This window comes from Grampus griseus, assembly GCF_964374135.1.
Source record: "Grampus griseus genome assembly, chromosome: X".
Taxonomy (NCBI): Eukaryota; Metazoa; Chordata; class Mammalia; order Artiodactyla; family Delphinidae; genus Grampus; species Grampus griseus.
In genome coordinates, this window is record NC_138999.1 from 72629326 (window position 1) to 72648207 (window position 18882).

At 36.7% G+C, this 18882-nt stretch overlaps 1 protein-coding gene across 1 annotated transcript in view; it reads left to right on the plus strand.

Annotated features, from left to right (window-relative positions):
* The window catches only part of LOC309839338 (uncharacterized protein), a 51821-nt gene that overhangs the window by 7890 nt on the left and 25049 nt on the right, over positions 1 to 18882 (plus strand). Inside the window, exons 2-3 of the mRNA XM_082681070.1 lie at positions 737 to 925; positions 3110 to 3203. Coding sequence (XP_082537196.1) covers positions 777 to 925; positions 3110 to 3203 — 243 coding nt within the window. The 5' untranslated portion in view covers positions 737 to 776. The remainder of the gene's footprint in view (positions 1 to 736; positions 926 to 3109; positions 3204 to 18882) is intronic.

Consider the following 18882-nt stretch of genomic DNA (forward strand, 5'->3'; position numbering starts at 1 on the left):
TTTCCACAAACCCATAGACATTTCTATGTGGGTGTGTGCTATGCCAGTTCAATCTAGGCACCAGAGAACCACACTCAGGTTATCTGGCAAAGTGTCAGGCTTTATAAAAACACAAGAAGTTTATGTATGAGTCATTTATTTCTTTAAAATAGAGGAGGAAGATCTGGAGTCATGGGAAAGATGGAAACAGGCAGATTTTGCTGGCAGACAGTCTATTCTCACCTTCTCATGTTTCTTCTTGTATTTGCTGTCGAGTGGCATAGTCAGGCTGTTAACCTGCATTCATCACTGTAGGAGTTGATCAAGGGAACACCCAGCTGCAGTTACAGAACTAGTAGATTAGACCACTTCAAACTCTTTTCATAGCAGTCATAGAACTGAAGTAGCCAGAGTGAATAGAGGCATGAGCAATGGGCAAAATGTGGATAGTTTTAAAAGCAGTGTTGAGACAGCCATTCTGGGTGAGACTTTTTTTTCACTTCTAAGTACCACATCTTCATTAGCCAATGGTTGGGAAATCCTGACCACCTTCTGCATGCTAATTCAATGTGTTCAAACCTGTACATTTTAGCATGTTTGCTCAAGTGGAAAAATAGTACAATAGAAATCTCTTGAGGGCCTTAAAGGGAAAACTTATGGTTTAGTAACAATGAAAGATTGGATTCTTTCAGGGGAAACAATTTGTTTTTATTTCTCTAATTTGTGAGCTTTTTCTATTTTTATTATCTCTATCAAGATGTCCAAATTTCAGAGGCCGGTGGGGAAATTATTGGTACATGGGGACCAAATGTGACCAGCTCTGGAATACTCTGGACCTGATTTTAGTAGCAGCATTGCCTGGAATAGGACTGGCTATACTAGTTGGTGTAACAATCCAGACTATCCACTACTGTAAAAAGAAGTCAAGGAATACAAATGATCACCGGTAAGAAATTTCTAAATACATCTGAGAATGATGGGAAATCGCTTGTGAGATCACTAAATGATTCAAGAAATAATGGATATCATTTATCATGCATACAGCTGATATATTCTCTTCCATATTCATCAACATTTAATTAAATTAGAACAAAAGTCAGGATAACTAAATAAATTTTGTTCAGGATTTGGATACAACAAAAACTGTAAAGCCCCCTCCTCAGATAAAAACCAAGTGAGCCAAGTGTAATTCACTAAAGAATTGTCCTACTTCATTGCCTTCCTTCCACCAACGTGCTATTTGTATGCACCACACATACTGTCCTAAGAGTTGAGGCGGAGGAAGGGGGACAGCTGTACCAGTATCGCCTATTTACCCCAACCCCCAGCATCCAATAGGCTTGACTGTATTCTGACTCTGTCTTGGGCAAATCTCGTCACTTCACTGGGCTTCAATTTTCTCAGCTGTAGAGATTGCTATAATCTGACGTACACATCTTACAGAGATGGTGAGATTGATACTGAAAACAACAATCATTTACAGACAGCTTATTATATGTATCAGGCTGAATTATAAATGTTTCATACCTATCGGCCCATGTAATCCTCACAAGAACCCTATAAAGTACAGATGAGATTACTAAGGCACAGAGAGATCAAATAACTTGGCTGAGGTTACAGGGCTAAGTCTATACCCAGGCAATCTGACTCCCAGGGTTAAACTCTTAATCCCCATGCTACACTAATGGACTCTAATGAGATAAAACAGTGCTCTGAAAGCTGTAAAGCCCTGTTGCATTCCTTTTGTTTTTTTGCTTAAAAGCAAATAGTATCCTTTATATTTTGCACTGCCTCTAAATGATAGAAATATGAAAGGTAAATACCAGTAGGGTAAAATCTCACCAATTTTATATCAGTTAATTCAAATTAGCATCTACTTTAAAGTATCATTCTCCAGTGACAAGATAGTGTTACCCTCTATGTAGTATGAAGATAGTTTGAAATATTACTTTAAAATTGCAAGTGGCTTGTACTGTCAGCCTCACACTTCTAAGAATAGAATTAGGTTGGAAACCTCCTGAGATTTTAAAGAATCATTTTAATTAGAAATCATACCCATAAACAAGTCACCTTTTAAGTATTCTCCATAGTTTTCCTACTCCAAAGCTTTCTAGAACACTGGATTTGTATTCCAATCCTCTCTCTTCTACTAATTGTCTATGACTTTGAGAGGATCACTTAGCCCCTGTTTCCTCCTTTATAAATGAAGAGTTGGGTATACATATTCTTTTTCTCTATAGTTGTGAGAATCAAATGAAATAATTAATGGAAAACTGCATTGAGAAGCAAAAGCAAAACAAAAAGCTTGATTATAGATTAGAATAGTAATAGTGTTTATAAGCATTTAGACTTATTTATAGGTTTTTTGGGTAAAGAATTAATCTGCCTTATTTTTCTTCAGTTAAAATATAATTTAGTTTGAGCTCCTTTTTTTCCCTTCTGCCATTCCCTCAATTGTGAATTGACAGAGTGTTTCTATATATACTCTGGAAGATTCCTTAGTGTAGTGGAAAATGTATGGACATAGAGCAAGACAGACTGGGATTCAAATCCCTGTCCTATAAATCACTGACTGTGTGGCCTTGGGGAATTTCCTTAAAATTTCTCAGCCTCAGGTTTCTCATCTGTAAAATGGAGTTAATAATACTTATCTTGCAAGCCTTACTCAAGTAAGATAATGTAATTTTTGTGAAATAAACTGATGTGTGAAATTTACTTCCAATTGCATTAAAAATATAATGGATTAATGGGTGGATAGAAGGATGGATAGATGGATAGATATATGCAAAAGCAAGTATAGTAAAGTGTTAATGATTAAATCGAGGTGGTAGATACATGGGCATTCACTATAAAATTCAATTTTGGTGTGTGTTTGAAAATTTTCCTAATAAAATGTTGGGAAAAATCAGATAATGTAAAGTAAAACACTTTGAGCATGGAAAATACTCAACAAATGGTAGCCAATATTATTGCATTCTCTCGGGTACATATAATAATGGAGTCTTAAGATGGGAACATTCATTCTGTGTTGTCAAAAATGAGTTTATTTTAAAAAGTGATTTATAACCAATTAAGCTACTTCTCTATCCTAACTATATATATATATATTTTTTTTAATTTACTGTGCCAGAGAACAGAGGAGTTTATCAGGACTCCAACCTCAGCATAATTCTGCACATGCTTTTGATACTGCTATGAGACCTTCTCAACCTGATCAAGGCCAGGTAAACACTGAAATTCATTTGTAAGGTAAACTAAGCTTACAGAAGACACCAAAGACAGAAATGCCTTAGAGAAACAAAAAGAACTTTGGGAGATTAAAGAAGTAGTCAGAGACAACAAAATGAAGTGTGATCAGAAGATCAAATTGTACAAATATGGGATTGTTGATGACAAGTTATTTATCAGTAGAGTACAGGCCAGGCCTGGGGCAAATTACACTGGGAGTGCTCTCTCCTTCTTTTCTCCAGCATTTCTTTCCAGGTAAAATCAAGTTAAAACATATATCAAAGGCAGCCTTGGGGAAAGTTAAAACACATATCAAAGGGGAAAAGGAAGCCACTAAAAGAGGACTAGAAAGATATGCGTAACAGGACACGGATTAGAGCTATGTGGCTTTTTTTTTTTTGAATTAGCTGAAAATCTCTTCTTATCTAACAATATGTTCTCAGTAGCACAGATCCTCTGAAACAGAAGACTTGTGTGGATCTCTTCAATTCAGTGTACCTTAGGAATAGCTCTGAAGTAAGAGGTCTGGATGTCATACCCAACCACAAGTATCAGAAGCAGCAGCAATGCTTTTATTGTTTTAAATCAAACAAATCGCTAGTAAGACACTGCAGCATCATCTTTTTGTTATGGTATTTTAGTCCTAGAATATGCCCAATTATGATCTCTATATTTTAAGGAAGACCTACTTTGAGACTAAAGAACACAAGCCTCAGTATAATTCTACATATATTCCTGATATGGTACCTTCTCAATAGTATCAAGGCCAGTTAAAATTAAAACTCATGAAAAGGTTAAGATAAAAAGTTGATAAACGGTGGATGAGTGAATGATAGTGGTCATATATTTTCTATTAGAAGTCAGAACAGTTAAATATTGGAACTTAGAGAATGAGGATAGGATTTATGTGTTTCTGAATATATCTGTGTCTATCTGTCTATCTAAAACATTTTTCAAAAACGAAGTTTAAGGTACTCTGGATGAATATACTATGGTGAATAATGTTGATGTTATGAAAGGCTAACTCTAGGGCTGTCAGATTGTTTTAGTTGTCAGTTGTTCTCCTGAAGTGACCAATTATTTTGTAGATGAATCCTATGAGTTAGAAAAGCAAGCAGGGAGATGGTGTTTTTCCTCTTCTAAGTATTCACTTATTCTTAGCCTCTGTAGTTACTTTGGCTACCCACCTATTTTTCAAATCTCCTTCTCTCCTTTCATCATCCCTTTTTTACTTAATGCTATACAAGCTCTAATAGCAGATAAAATTCAGGAGGAGGACCAATACAATGCACATCGTTTAGGCTATATTCAATAAATGTTACTCTCCCTTTTCCTGGTCTCAGACTTCCTATGGCTAAATGTCTGCTCCGTTCCTGTTACATCTATCTGAATACTTCCACTGTAGACACTTTCTCTTCATTGCTGTGAACATTTCCTAAATTTCCCTTTACTGAGGACGGCACAAGTGAACCACCATGCCTGGTCTCAATCTACCATATTCTTCTCTTCTTGAGGGTTTCCCAGAGTCTAGGGCATTAGGAAGTAGAAGTGGACTGCAGGTTAACAATTTAATAGAGGACTAGGAAACTTTTCAACTGAGTTAAACTTTTTAGAAGGGTGTCCAGATGCACTGTGCTCTGAGTGTACATTTAAAATATTGACTTTGGCGTGTGATGACTTTTCAGAAGCTAAGGCCCAGATCAGGTTTCCACAGACGTGAATAATGCTTTTTCATGCAAATTCATCACTATTTTCTTTATTCAGCTAACTCACACGCAGAGAACCAGGAATTAATAAGCAGAGCCTGAGTTCATTCTTGAATTGTCAACGTTAATCTTTTCTAATTGACTTAACAATTAGATTTGAGTGGGTGGAGGTAAGACTACGTATTTGCTACCTCTTCTTCACCTCCACCCACTTTTACTTTTAGCACAGAATAGCTTGTGGCTTTCAAAGCTGTTACAATCCTAGCATGAGCATATAATTAGAAGTCCCAATATATTCTGTGAATCTCTGGCAGGAAGGTGTGCTGCATAGTTTAGTCCTGTGAGAATTCACCATTGCTATTGTTGTTTATTTTTAGTTATTGTTCTGATCATAAATATGTTTTTTTAAGTTTATCTGCCTTTAAGTTTATCATGCCAGGTAATGATTCAGCCACATTCAGCCACAGGATATAACATGCTTTAGCTACTTTCACCTGGTGAAAATATATGACAGCTATGTCCAGAGGGGAAAAAAAAACACCCCTACATTTGATAGAGACCCAGGTAACTGGCATAGTCTGAAGAGCAAAGAAATAAATACTGGTATGACTTAAAGAGCATATAATAAACCATATAGTGGAGGCAACAAATATTGAGATGTGCTCACTGAAAAGGAAGAATACTTTGACTAAAAATAAGATCTTCTAAATTTGGCATTATAATCACAAACTTACCAAATTGCTGGATTTACTGTGTTTTCAAATAGAATGAATTGAAAGCAGGAGGAGATAATGTGCTAAGCTTTAAATGATCAATTTACCAAATCCAGGAGATTATTCTTCCTAGATAATAAATGAAAATAATATCCAATAATTAAAGTATTCTTTACTGATACCTAAGAATATTATATTATTTAAGTAATTTCTCACTAGAAGTTGTTAATATCATCTTCAAACAGTTAAACGTTATCAAGCACTCCACTACAGATGGCACTGTGCAAATTGTGATAATCTCCAGACCGTTGCTACATTTTCAGTCTGCATTATCTTTGGATATGTACATTATTCTACCTTATCAGTAAACAATTAGTCACAGTTTTATGAATATTTGCATAGTTAAAACCTTATGTTGTGTCACTTATCCAATTCATTAAATTAATTTGTCCATGACAACCAGTTATGTAAAGTGAACTGGAAATCAGCAAGGTAGAAATAATATCTTTTACTGAGATTAGTTTTTTCCAACAGTCCAATATTCTGCTTAGGAAAATAATATTAATTGGTTAGAAACACTAAAGGAATCTTAGTAATTGGAGGGGAATATTATTTTGCAGCTTTTTTAACCTTTATTTTATTTTTTTTACTTTTTATTTTTATACAATTTTTAAAGGTTACTTTCCATTTACAGTTGTTGAAAAATATTGGCTATATTCCTTGTGTTGTACAATATATCCTTGAGCCTATCTGAAACCCAATAGTTTGTACCTCCCACTCCCCTGCCCCTATAGTGCCCTTCCCTCTCCCTCTCCCCCGACTGGTAATCACTAGTTGTATTCTCTATATCTGTGAGTCTGCTTCTTTTATGTTATATTCACTAGTTTGTTGTACTTTTTAGATTCCACATATAAGTGATATCATACAGTATTTATCTTTCCCTGACTTATTTCACTAAGCATAATAACCTCCAAGTGCATCCATGCTGCTGCAAATGGCAAAACTTCATTCTTTTTTATGTCTGAGTAGTATTCCATTGTATATCTATACCACATCTTCTTCATCCATTCATCTGTTGATGGACACTTCGGTTGTTTCCTTGTTTTGGTTATTGTAAATAATGTTGCTATGAACATTGAGGTGTATGCACCTTTTTGAATCAGTGTTTCGAAGAAAAATATGTTCTGACTAAACTCCTAAGCTTCCTTAATCTTTGTTCCTATTTTTGTCATTTTATTTAAGATTATCATGCACCCAAATTTTCTGGAATTTTTAAGATATGTTTTCAAAAACAATAAAATATCCACGCCACAGGGGAAAGTCACTGGATGAAATTCTCCATATTTACCAACAGATGGCAGTGATCAACCATTAAGTGTATCTTCCTAGGCCGTTCTGGTTTGCTGAGGAAGAGCCTCCTCTGTAAAAATTCAAAAGCAGAAAACCTGTAGTTAAGCACTCAGGGCCAAATCATTGAGAGGACTTACCATCAGTATCAAATTATGGCGATTCTGATAAAATTTTAACTGATTTGTGTCACACTAACAGCATTGTAAAGCAAGCATCAATCAAGTGGAAAATAGGAAAATAGAAAACTGTAATGGTGAAGGATCACAACTATCCTTTTTCTAAAGTATACATATATGATGGAAATACGTATGCCAAAATATTAACAATACTTTTCTTTAGGTGGGAAACTATAGGTTAATTTTCCTTAATATATAAAAATTCTTCATAATCGTGAAGTAAAAGATCAACAATTCAATAAAAGAATGGACAAATTAGATGAACTGACAGTTCATTGAAAAGGAAATTCGAATAGCTCTTAAACATATAAAAATATGTTAACCTTCCTTCATTATTATGAAACGTGACTGTAATTATACTGAAATACCATTTTTTGCCTATCATTTTAGTAAAGATCCAAAAGTTTATTAATATGTTCTATTAGAAAGGCTCTGAGGAAAATGGCTGGTGGAAAGGCAGTTTGGCAATTACAAATGCATATATCATTTGACCTAGCAATATCACTTGGGGGAGTGAATATCCTGCAGATATATTCCCATAAGTGCAGACTGATATGTTTATAATATTTTTATTGCTGCATGGATTACAATAGGAAAGGATTGGAAACCACACAAATGCCTATCAAGAGAGGCTAGTTAAATAATCTATAGTACATCCATACAATGGAACGCTATGGGACTTTACAAAAGACGAAGTGGATTATCTCTGTACTGATATGAAAAGATCTCCAAGACAGTTATAGTGAAAAACAAAAAATGGTGCAAAAAAGTGTGTATGGTGTGCTTCGTTCTGTATAAGAAAGAGGAGGAAGTAAGAATATATATTCATGTTGCTTATATTTATATTAAAAAACTTTGGATTAATACACAAGCAACTATAAAAATGATTACTGCTTAGGGGGTTGCGTGTGGAGACTGAATGGTTGGAGGTCAGGGGTGAGAAAAAGAAATTCATTGTTTAAATTATTACTCATTCAAAAATTTTCAGAGTATTTTGCTTTTAATAATGGAAAAAATAAAACTTTAGTTAGTTAATTAGTTACAGCTGTTAGTAATATTGTGCCATTATTATTTTCCTGATTTTGATAATGTACTATAGCTATATAAGATGTAAACTTTAGAGGAAGCAGAGTCAAGGTAATATAGGAACACACTGTGCAATTTTTGCAACTTGTCTGTAAGTCTAAAGTCATTTCAAAATAAAACGTTTTTAAAAATAAACATTGGTTGAAAACCTCTTTGGTCCAAAGTCCTGCTGGAATGTGTAGGAAGACAGATGAACATCATTATGCCTGGTGTCCAGGGATATGATAAAGATCCATGAAACAATGGACAAGTCTAGGTCAGGTTCCTTTGCTATACCCTCTTTTTATTTTTTTAATAAATTTATTTATTTTATTTATTTATTTTTTGCTGTGTTGGGTCTTCGTTGCTGCATGCGGGCTTTCTCTAGTTGCGGTGAACGGGGGCTACTCTTCGTTGTGGTGTGCAGGCTTCTCATGGCAGTGGCTTCTCTTGTTGAGGAGCACGGGATCTAGGCGCACGGGCTTCAGTAGTTGTGGCACCTGGGCTCAGTAGTTGTGGCTTGCGGGCTATAGAGCGCAGGCTCAGTAGTTGTGGCACACAGGCTTAGTTGCTCTGCAGCATGGGGTATCTTCCCAGTCCAGGGTTCGAACCCACGTCCCCTGCATTGGCAGGCAGATTCTTAACCACTGCACCACCAGGGAAATCATGCTATACCCTCTTGCAGGAAGATGTTTCTTCCTTAGTAACATATCTTATTTTGCAACTATATTCTGGTTTGGGTGATTTTTTTTTAATATCTTCTTCCCCACTAGGAGCAGGAAAATGTATGTACATATTGTACATGATAGGTGTCTTAAAGCATGTGTAGGGAATGTAAGTGGGAGAAAGATTATTTTTCTTTTGCCTAGTTCCGAAATTCAGAACCAAAACCAATGGTGGAGATTATGGTAGGCAAACTTCAATTCGATGTAATATATCTATTTTCTAACAGTTGGAGCAATCAAATAATTAAACAGATTGGTCCCGTGAGGGGAGCACTCCTCAAAACTGAAAATATTCCAAAAAAGGGTAGGATGAGACAGGAGTGACATCTTCAGGTGGAAGAATAGACTAGATAACAGATAAGATTCTATGATAGTCACTGCTAAGGTTCTGTATCCTTTCTGGCATATCACCCTTTAAATTTGCTTCAGCTTCCTTCATATTTGAAGAATCAAAGGAGCTTTTGTTTATTGCTATCCTTCAACTCTGTGTTTTCAGTATGTTAAATGCCAAGGTTATTGTTTGAAGCTCATTTTCTAATAAGTAATATTTAGCTCATTGAAGCTTATCTGCTGAGTTCTACCCACTCACTCAGTCTTGCGAGATCTCCACGCAGATTTTCCTTGTCAGCTTGGCAGTTCATTTTCAGGAAGGTCAGCATCAGATGTTAGTATGGAAGAAATTTTAGAGACCATCTATTCAATGACAGACACTTTAACGGCCTTTGGTGTGGAAACTTGTAAAAGTTTTTTGAAAGTTTAAATAAGTTATAACGATTTCAACTCCCTTACTCAAAATGCTCAAAAAACTCTAGTTGATTTTGTCAGTCATAATTTTCCTTTATAGAAATCATGATTGCTTTTACATAATAAGTTATGTTTTCTTAAGCATCTGATGATATTGCTGTTAATCTTCCACCTCACCCACAATGTAAGAATAAGAATTATTGGTCTATAGTTCTCAGGATTCTTATGGATTGGAGTCAGCATATTGGCCATTTATAACAAAATGTAACACTTCGTGGTCATATATTCCACAATTTCAATTTTAACTTTCTTCAAACTGTTCAAGAGATGCTCTCCAGCCCTTATGATTCTCCTACACCTAGTATTTTGACTAAGACTTGACAAGTGATTCTGAATAAATCTTTCTGCAATGAAAAAACTGTTCTATAAATCTGTGCTGTCCAATGTGTCAGCCACTAGCCACATATGGCTATAGTGGACTTGAAATTCGGCTAGTATGACTAAGGAGTGGGTTTATTTTATTTTAATTAATTTAAATTTAAATAACTAAATCTGACTAGTGGCTACCATATTGGATAGAACAGGTATGACCACCCTACACATTTAAAGTAACTTTTCTCTGACACCTTTGATTCTTTTTAATCTACATTTTTTTAATGTATTTATTTGGCTGCATTGGATCTTAAGTTGCGGTGAGTGGACTCTTTGTTGCAGCATGCCAGCTTCTCTCTAGTTGTGGCATGTGGACTCCAGAGCACACGGGCTCAGTAGTTGCAGCACATAGGCGTAGTTGCCCTGTGGCATGTGGGATCTTAGTTCCCCGACCAGGGATCAAACTCCCGTCCCCTGCATTGGAAGGCAGATTCTTAACGACTGGACCAGCAGGGAAGTTCCCTTTGATTTACTAAACACTTTCAGGAAAGCTTTATTCTTAATTTCCCTCAGTAAAAACCAATGAAAATAATTCATGTAGTGTCTTCACTAATCTTATTGTTAATTCTAAAACTAGCTTTTTTGTCTGTTCTCTCATTTCCCTCTTTGGGTTATGGTGTAAAAATATCTGAGCTTGGAATCATATGATCAGAGCCTGAGAAATAGTTCTGTGATCATTTTACATATAGAATTTATACAGTCTGAATCTGTTGAATCGTGGTAATCAAGCAGTTCAAATGATTTTTTTTCCCCAATCAACCGTCCGTTCAGTATCATTAAGACTTTACTGTGATTGAGGTACTCTGGGATATAAGTAAGGTAATGGAGTAGAGAAGAACTAACATTTATTGAACACGTCCCATACACAAGGCATTTTTAAATCACAGAATGTCTGTAACATAGGATATCTATTTTAATCTTCATGACTGCCCCTGCATAGTCTTATTAATCCTATTTTTAATAATGAGGAAATCAACAATAAGATAGGTTAAGTGACTGTACATTTTTTCTGGGTTTTTTGGTACATTTAAAATGCATACCTCTCAAAATAAAACAAGGCTTCATTTTTTAAAAGTTCTAGACCTTTTAAATTTCTGGAAATTTCTAACCCTTACTCTATAATTGTAAAGAGAAAACAGACTACCACAGAATTCTAGTAGTTTCTAATTTGTTCATTTAAAAAATACTATGACTCTGCAAATGGTCTCTGGTATGTTTTAAGCATATTCTACCATTTAATATCTCTTTGGAAATAATTTTTTACCTTTCTTGAATGTAAAAAATGTAGTATGTAAAAAGATATTTGGGGCAGAGTTTCAAGATGGCGGAGGAGTAAGACATGGAGATCACCTTCCTCCCCACAAATACATCAAAAATATATCCACATGTGGAACAACTCCTACAGAACACCTACTGAACGCTGGCAGAAGACCTCAGACTTCCAAAAGGCAAGAAATTCCCCACGTACCTGTGTAGGGCAAAAGAAAAAACAGAGACAAAAGAATAGGGACAGGACCTGCACCTCTGGGAGGGAGCTGTGAAGGAGGAAAAGCTTCCACACACTGGAAGCCCCTTCACTGGTGATGACGGTGGGTGGGGGGGGGGAAGCTTTGGGGCCACGGTGAAGAGCGCAGCAACAGGGGTGTAGAGGGCAAAGCAGAGAGATTCCTGCACAGAGGATTGGTGCCGACCAGCTCTCACCAGCCTGAGAGGCTTGTCTGCTCACCCACCGGGGCAGGTGGTGGCTGAGAGCTGAGGCTTGGGCTTTGGAGGTCAGATCCCAAGCAGAGGACTGGGGGTGGCTGCGTGAGCACAGCCTGAAGGGGGCTAGTATGCCACAGCTAGCCAGGAGGGAGTCTGGGAAAAAGTCTGGACCAGCCTAAGAGGCAAGAGACCATTGTTTTGGGGTGCACGATGAGAGGAGATTCAGGGCACTGCCTAAATGAGCTCCAGAGATGGGCACGAGCTGCGGCTATCAGCACAGACACCAGAGATGGGCATGAGATGCTAAGGCTGCTGCTGCAGGCACCAAGAAACCTGTGTGCAAGCACAGGTCACTATCCGTACCTCCCCTCCAGGGAGCTTTTGCAGCCCCGCATTCCCAGGGTCCCATGATCCAGGGACAACTTCCCCAGGAGAACACACGGTACGCCTCAGGCTGTTGCAACGTCATGCTGGCCTTTGCTGCTGCAGGCTTGCCTCACAACTGTACCCTTCCCTCCCCTTGGCCTGAGTGACAGAGCTCCCTAATCAGCTGCTCCTTTAACCCTGTCCTGTCTGGGCAGGGAACAGACGCCCTCAGGAGACCTACACGCAGAGGCAGGGCCAAATACAAAGCTGAACCCCAGGAACTGTGTGAAGAAAGAAGAGAAAGGGAAATTTCTCCCAGCAGCCTCAGGAGCAGGGGATTAAATCTCCACAATCAACTTGATGTGCCCTGCATCTCTGGAATACCCAAATAGACAATGAATCTTACCAAAATTGAGGCAGTGGATTTTGGGAGCAACTGTTGACTTGGGGTTTGCTTTCTGCATCTAATGTGTTTCTGGTTTTAAGTTTATCTTAGTTTAGTCTTTAGAGCTTATTATCATTGGTTGATTTGTTTACTGATTTGGTTGCTCTCTTCCTTTTTATATATATATTTTTTCCCTTTTTCTCCTTTTATGAGTGTGTATGTCTATGCATCTTTGTGTGATCTTCTCTGTATAACTTTGCTTTTACCATTTGTCCTAGGGTTCTGTGTCTCTGGTTTTTTTTGTACTATATTTTTTAGCACTTTTTATCATTGGTGGATTTGATTTTTGGTTTGGTTGCTCTCTTTCATTCTTTTTTATTTCTATTACTGTTTTATTTTTAATAATATTTTTATTTTTAAATTAATAACTTTTATTTTTCTTTCCTTCTTTCTTTCCTTCTTTTCTTTCTTTCTTTCTTTCTTTTTTCTTTCTCTTTCTTTCCTTCCTTCCTTCCTTCTTTCCTTCCTTCCTTCTTTCTTTCTTTCTTTCTTTCTTTCTTTCTCTCTTTCTTTCTCTCTCTTTCTTTCTTTCTTTCTTTCTTTCTTTCTTTCTTTCTTTCTTTCTTTCTTTCTTTCTTTCTATCTATCTCCCTTTTCTTCTGAGCCCTGTGGCTGACAGAGTCTTGGTGCTCCAGCCGGGTCTCAGGTCTGAGCCTCTAAGGTGGGAGAGCTGAGTTCAGGACACTGGTCCAACAGAGGCCTCCCAGCCCCACATAATATCCAATGGCAAAAGCTCTTTCAGAGATCCCCATCTTGACTCTAGGACCCAGCTCCACTCAATGACAAGCAAGCTACAGTGCAGGACACACTATGCCAAACAACTGGCAAGACAGGAACACAACCCCACCCATTAGTAGAGAAGCTGCCTAAAATCATAATAATTTCACAGACACCCCGAAACACACCACCGGATGCAGTCCTGTCCACCAGAAAGACAAGATCCAGCCTCATCCTCCAGAACACAGGCACCAGTCCCCTCCACCAGGAAGCCTACACAACACACTGAACCAACATTAGCCACTGGGGACAGACACCAAAAACAATGGGAAACACGAACCTGCAGCCTGCAGAAAGGAGACCTAAAACACAGTAAGATAAGCAAAATGAGAAGACAGAGAAACACAAAGCAGATGAAGGAGCAAGGTAAAAACCACCAGACCAAACAAATGAAGAGGAAATAGAGTCTACCTGAAAAAGAATTCAGACGAATGATAGTAAAGATGATCCAAAATCTTGGAAATAGAATGAGAAAATACAAGAAACTTTTAACAAGGACCTAGAAGAACGAAAGAGCAAACAAACAATGATGAACAACACAATAAAGGAAATTAAAATTATCTAGAAGGAATCAATAGAATAACTGAGGCAGAAGAACGGGTAAGTGAACTGGAAGATAAAATAGTGGCAAGAGCTACCACAGCACACAATAAAGAAAAAATAATGAAAAGAATTGAGGACAGTGTCAGAGACCTCTGGGACAACATTAAACACACCAACATGCAAATTATAGGGTTCCCAAAAGAAGAAGAGAAAAAGAAGAGACTGAGAAACTATTCAAAGAGAATATAGTTGAAAAGTTCCCTAATATGGGAAAGGAAATAGTCAATCAAGTCCAGGAAGCACAGAGAGTCCCATACAGGATAAATCCAAGAAAAAACATGCTAAGACACATATTAATCAAACTATCAAAAATTAAATACAAAGAAAAAATACTAAAAGCAGCCAGGGAAAAGCAACAAATATCACACAAGAGAATCCCCATAACGATAACAGCTGATCCTTCAGCAGAAACTCTGCAGGCCAGAAGGGAGTGGCAGGACAAATTTAAAGTGATGAAAGAGAAAAACCTACAACCAAGATTTCTCTACCCAGCAAGGATCTCATTCAGATTCGACAGGGAAATTAAAAACTTTACAGACAAGCAAAAGCTAAGAGAATTCAGCACCACAAAACCAGCATCACAACAAATGCTAAAGGAAACTCTCTAGGCAGGAAACACAAGAGAAGGAAAAGACCTAAAATAACAAACCCAAAACAATTTAGAAAATGGTAATAGGAACACACATATCGATAACTACCTTAAATGTAAATGGATTAAATGCTGCAACCAAAAGACATAGAATAGCTGAATGGATACATAAACAAGACCTGTATACATGCGGTCTACAAGGGACACACTTCAGACCTAGGGACACATACAGACTGAGAGTGAGTGGATGGAAAACGTTATTCCATGCAAATGGAAAAGAAAAGAAAGCTGGAGTAGCAATTGTCATATCAGATAAAATAGACTTTAAAATAAAGATTATTATAAGAGACAATGAAGGACACTACATAATGATCAAGGGATCAATCCAAGAAGAAGATATAACAATTTTAAATATTTATGCACCTAACAAAGGAGGACCTCAATACTTAAGGAAATATTAACAACCATAAAAGAGGAAATCAACAGTAACACAGTCATAGTAGGGTACTTTAACACCCCACTTTTACCAATAGAAAGATAATGCAAAATGAAAATAAATAAGGGAGCACAAGCTTTAAATGATACATTAAACAAGATGGACTTCATTGATTTATAGGGCATTCCATCCAAAAACAACAGAATACACTTTCTTCTCAAGTGCTCATGGAACATTCTCCAGGATAGATCATATCATGGGTCACAAATCAAGCCTTGGTAAATTTAAGAAAATTGAAATCGTATCAAGTATCTTTTCCGACCAAAATGCTATGAGACTAGATATCAATTACAGGAAAAAATCTGTAAAAAACACAAAGACATGGAGGCTAAACAATACACTACTAAATAACCAAGAGATCACTGAAGAAATCAAAGAGGAAATCAAGAAATACCTAGAAACAAATGACAATGAAAACACAACAACATAAAAGCTATGGGATGCAGCAAAAGCAGTTCTAAGAGGGAATTTAATAGCAATACAGTCCTACCTCAAGAAACAAGAAACAACTCAAATAAACAACCTAACCTTACAACTAAAGTAATTAGAGAAAGAAGAACAAAAGACCCAAATGTTAGCAGAAGGTAAGAAATCATAAAAATTAGACCAGAAATAAATGAAAAATAAATGAAGGAAACAATAACAAAGATCAATAAAACTAAAAGCTGGTTCTTGGAGAAGATAAACAAAACTGAAAAACCATTAGCCAAACTCATCAAGAAAAGAATGGAAAAGACACAAGTCAACAGAATTAGAAATGAAAAAGGAGAAGTAACAACTGACACTGCAGAAATACAAAGGATTGTGAGAGATTACTACAAGCAAATATATGCCAATAAAATGGACAACCTGGAAGAAATGGACAAATTCTTAAAAAATCACAACCTTCTGAGAATGAACCAGGAAGAAATAGAAAATATAAACACACCAATCACAAGCACAGAAATTGAGACTGTGATTAAAAATCTTCCAACAAACAAAAGCCCAGGACCAGATGGCTTCACAGGCAAATTCTATCAAACATTTAGAGAAGAGCTAACACCTGTCTTTCTCAAACTCTTCCAAAATATAACAGAGGGAGGAACACTCCCAAACTCATTCTATGAGGCCACCATCACCTTGATACCGAAACAAGGCAAAGATGTCACAAAGAAAGAAAACTACCGGCCAATATCACTGATGAACATAGATGCAAAAATCCTCAACAAAATACTAGCAAACAGAATCCAACAGCACATTTAAAGGATCATACACCATGATCAGGTGGGGTTTATCCCAGGAATGCAAGGATTCTTCAATATACACAAATCAATCAATGTGATACACCATATTAACAAATTGAAGGATAAAAACCATATGATCATCTCAATAGATGCAGAAAAAGCTTTCAACAAAATTCATCACATATTTATGATAAAAACCCTGCAAAAAGTAGGCATAGAGGGAACTTACCTCAGCATAATAAAGGCCACATATGACAACCCACAGCCAACATCATTCTCAACGGTGAAAAACTGAAATCATTTCCACTAAGATCAGGAACAATACAAGTTTTCCCACTCTCACCACTATTTTTCAACATAGTTTTGAAAGTTTTAGCCACAGCAATCAGAGAAGAAAAGGAAATGAAAGGAATCCAAATCGGAAAAGAAGAAGTAAATCTGCTACTGTTTGCATATGACATGATACAGTATATAGAGTATATCAGAGACACTTACAGAAAACTACTAGAGCTAATCAATGAATTTCATAAAGTAGCAGCATACAAAATTAATGCATAGAAATCTCTTGCATTCCTATACACTAATGATGAAAAATCTGAAAGAGAAATTAAGGAAATACTCCCATTTACCATTGCAACAACAACAACAACAAAATACCTAGGAATAAACCTACCTTAGGATATGAAAGACCTGTATGCTGAAAACTATAAGACACTGATGAAAGAAATTAAAGATGATACAAACAGATGGAGAGATATACCATGTTCTTGGATTGGATGAATCAGCACTGTGAAAATGACTATACTACCTAAAGCAATCTACAGATTCAATGCAATCCTTATCAAATTACCTATGGTATTTTTCACAGAACTAGAACAAAAAAATTCTCCAATTTTTATGGTAATACAAAAGACCCTGAATAGCCAAAGCAATCTTGAGAGAGAACAAGAGCACTGGCGGCATCATGCTTCCTGACTTCAGACTATACTACAAAGCTACTGTCATCAAGACATTATGGTACTGGCACAAGAACAGAAATATAGATCAATGGAACAGGATAGAAAATACAGAGATAAACTCACACAAATATGGTCAGCTTATCTTTGATAATGGAGACAAGAATATAAAATGGAGGAAAGACAGCCTCTTCAATAAGTGGTGCTGGGAAAACTGGATAGCTACATGGAAAAGAATGAAATTAAAACACTCCCTAACACCATACACAGAAATAGACTCAAACTGGATTAATGACCTAAATGTAAGGTCAGACAGTACTAAACTCTTAGAGGAAAACATAGGCAGAACACTCTATGACATACATCGTAGCAAGACCCTTTTTGACCCACCTGCTAGAGAAATGGAAATAAAAACAAAAATAAACAAATGGGACCTAATGAAACTTAAAAGCTTGTGCACAGCAAAGGAAACCATAAACAAGACAAAAGACAACCCTCAGAATGGGAGAAAGTATTTGCAAGTGCAGCAACTGACAAAGGATTAATCTCCAAAATATACAGGCAGCTCATACAGCTCAATATCAAAAAACAAACAACCCAATCCAAAAATGGGCAGAAGATCTAAATAGACATTTCTCCAAAGAAGATATACAGATTGCCAACAAACACATGAAAGGATTCTCAACATCACTAATCATTAGAGAAATGCAAATCAAAGCTACAATGAGGTATCACCTCACACCGGTCAGAATGGCCATCATCAAAAAAATCTGTGAACAATAAATGCCGGAGGGGGTGTAGAGGAAAGTTAACCTCTTGCACTCTTGGTGGGAATGTAAGTTGATACAGCCACTATGGAGAACAGTATGGAGGTTCCTTAAAAAACTAAAAATAGAACTACCATATTACCCAGCAATCCCACTGTTAGGCATATACCCTGAGAAAACCATAATTCAAAAAGAGTCATGTACCACAATGTTTATTGCAGCTCTATTTACAATAGCCAGGACATGGAAGCAACCTAAGTGTCCATCGACAGAAGAATGGATAAAGAAGGTGTGGCACACATAAAAAGAAATGAAATTGAGTTATTTGCAGTGAGGTGGATGGACATAGAGTCTGTCATACAGATTTAAGTAAGTCAGAAAGAGAAACCAAATACTGTATGCTAACACATATATATGGAAACTAAAAAAAAACAAAAACAAAACAAAGGTTCTGAAGAACCTAGGGGCAGGGCAGAAATAAAGACACAGACGTAGAGAATGGATCTGGGGACACGGGGTGGGGGAAGGGTAAGCTGGGACGAAGTGAGGCAGTGACATAGACATACATACATTACCAAATGTAAAATAGATTGCTAGTGGGAAGCAGCCACATAGCACAGGGAGATCAGATCGGTGCTTTGTGTCCACCTAGAGGGGTGGGATATGGAGGGTGGGAGGGATATGCAAGAGGGAGGATATATGGTGATATATGTTTATGTATACCTGATTCACTTTGTTATACAGCAGCAACTAACACAATAATGTAAAACAATTATATTCCAATAATGATGTTAAAAAGTAAGTTTTTTACAAATAAATTATTACAAATTATTACAAA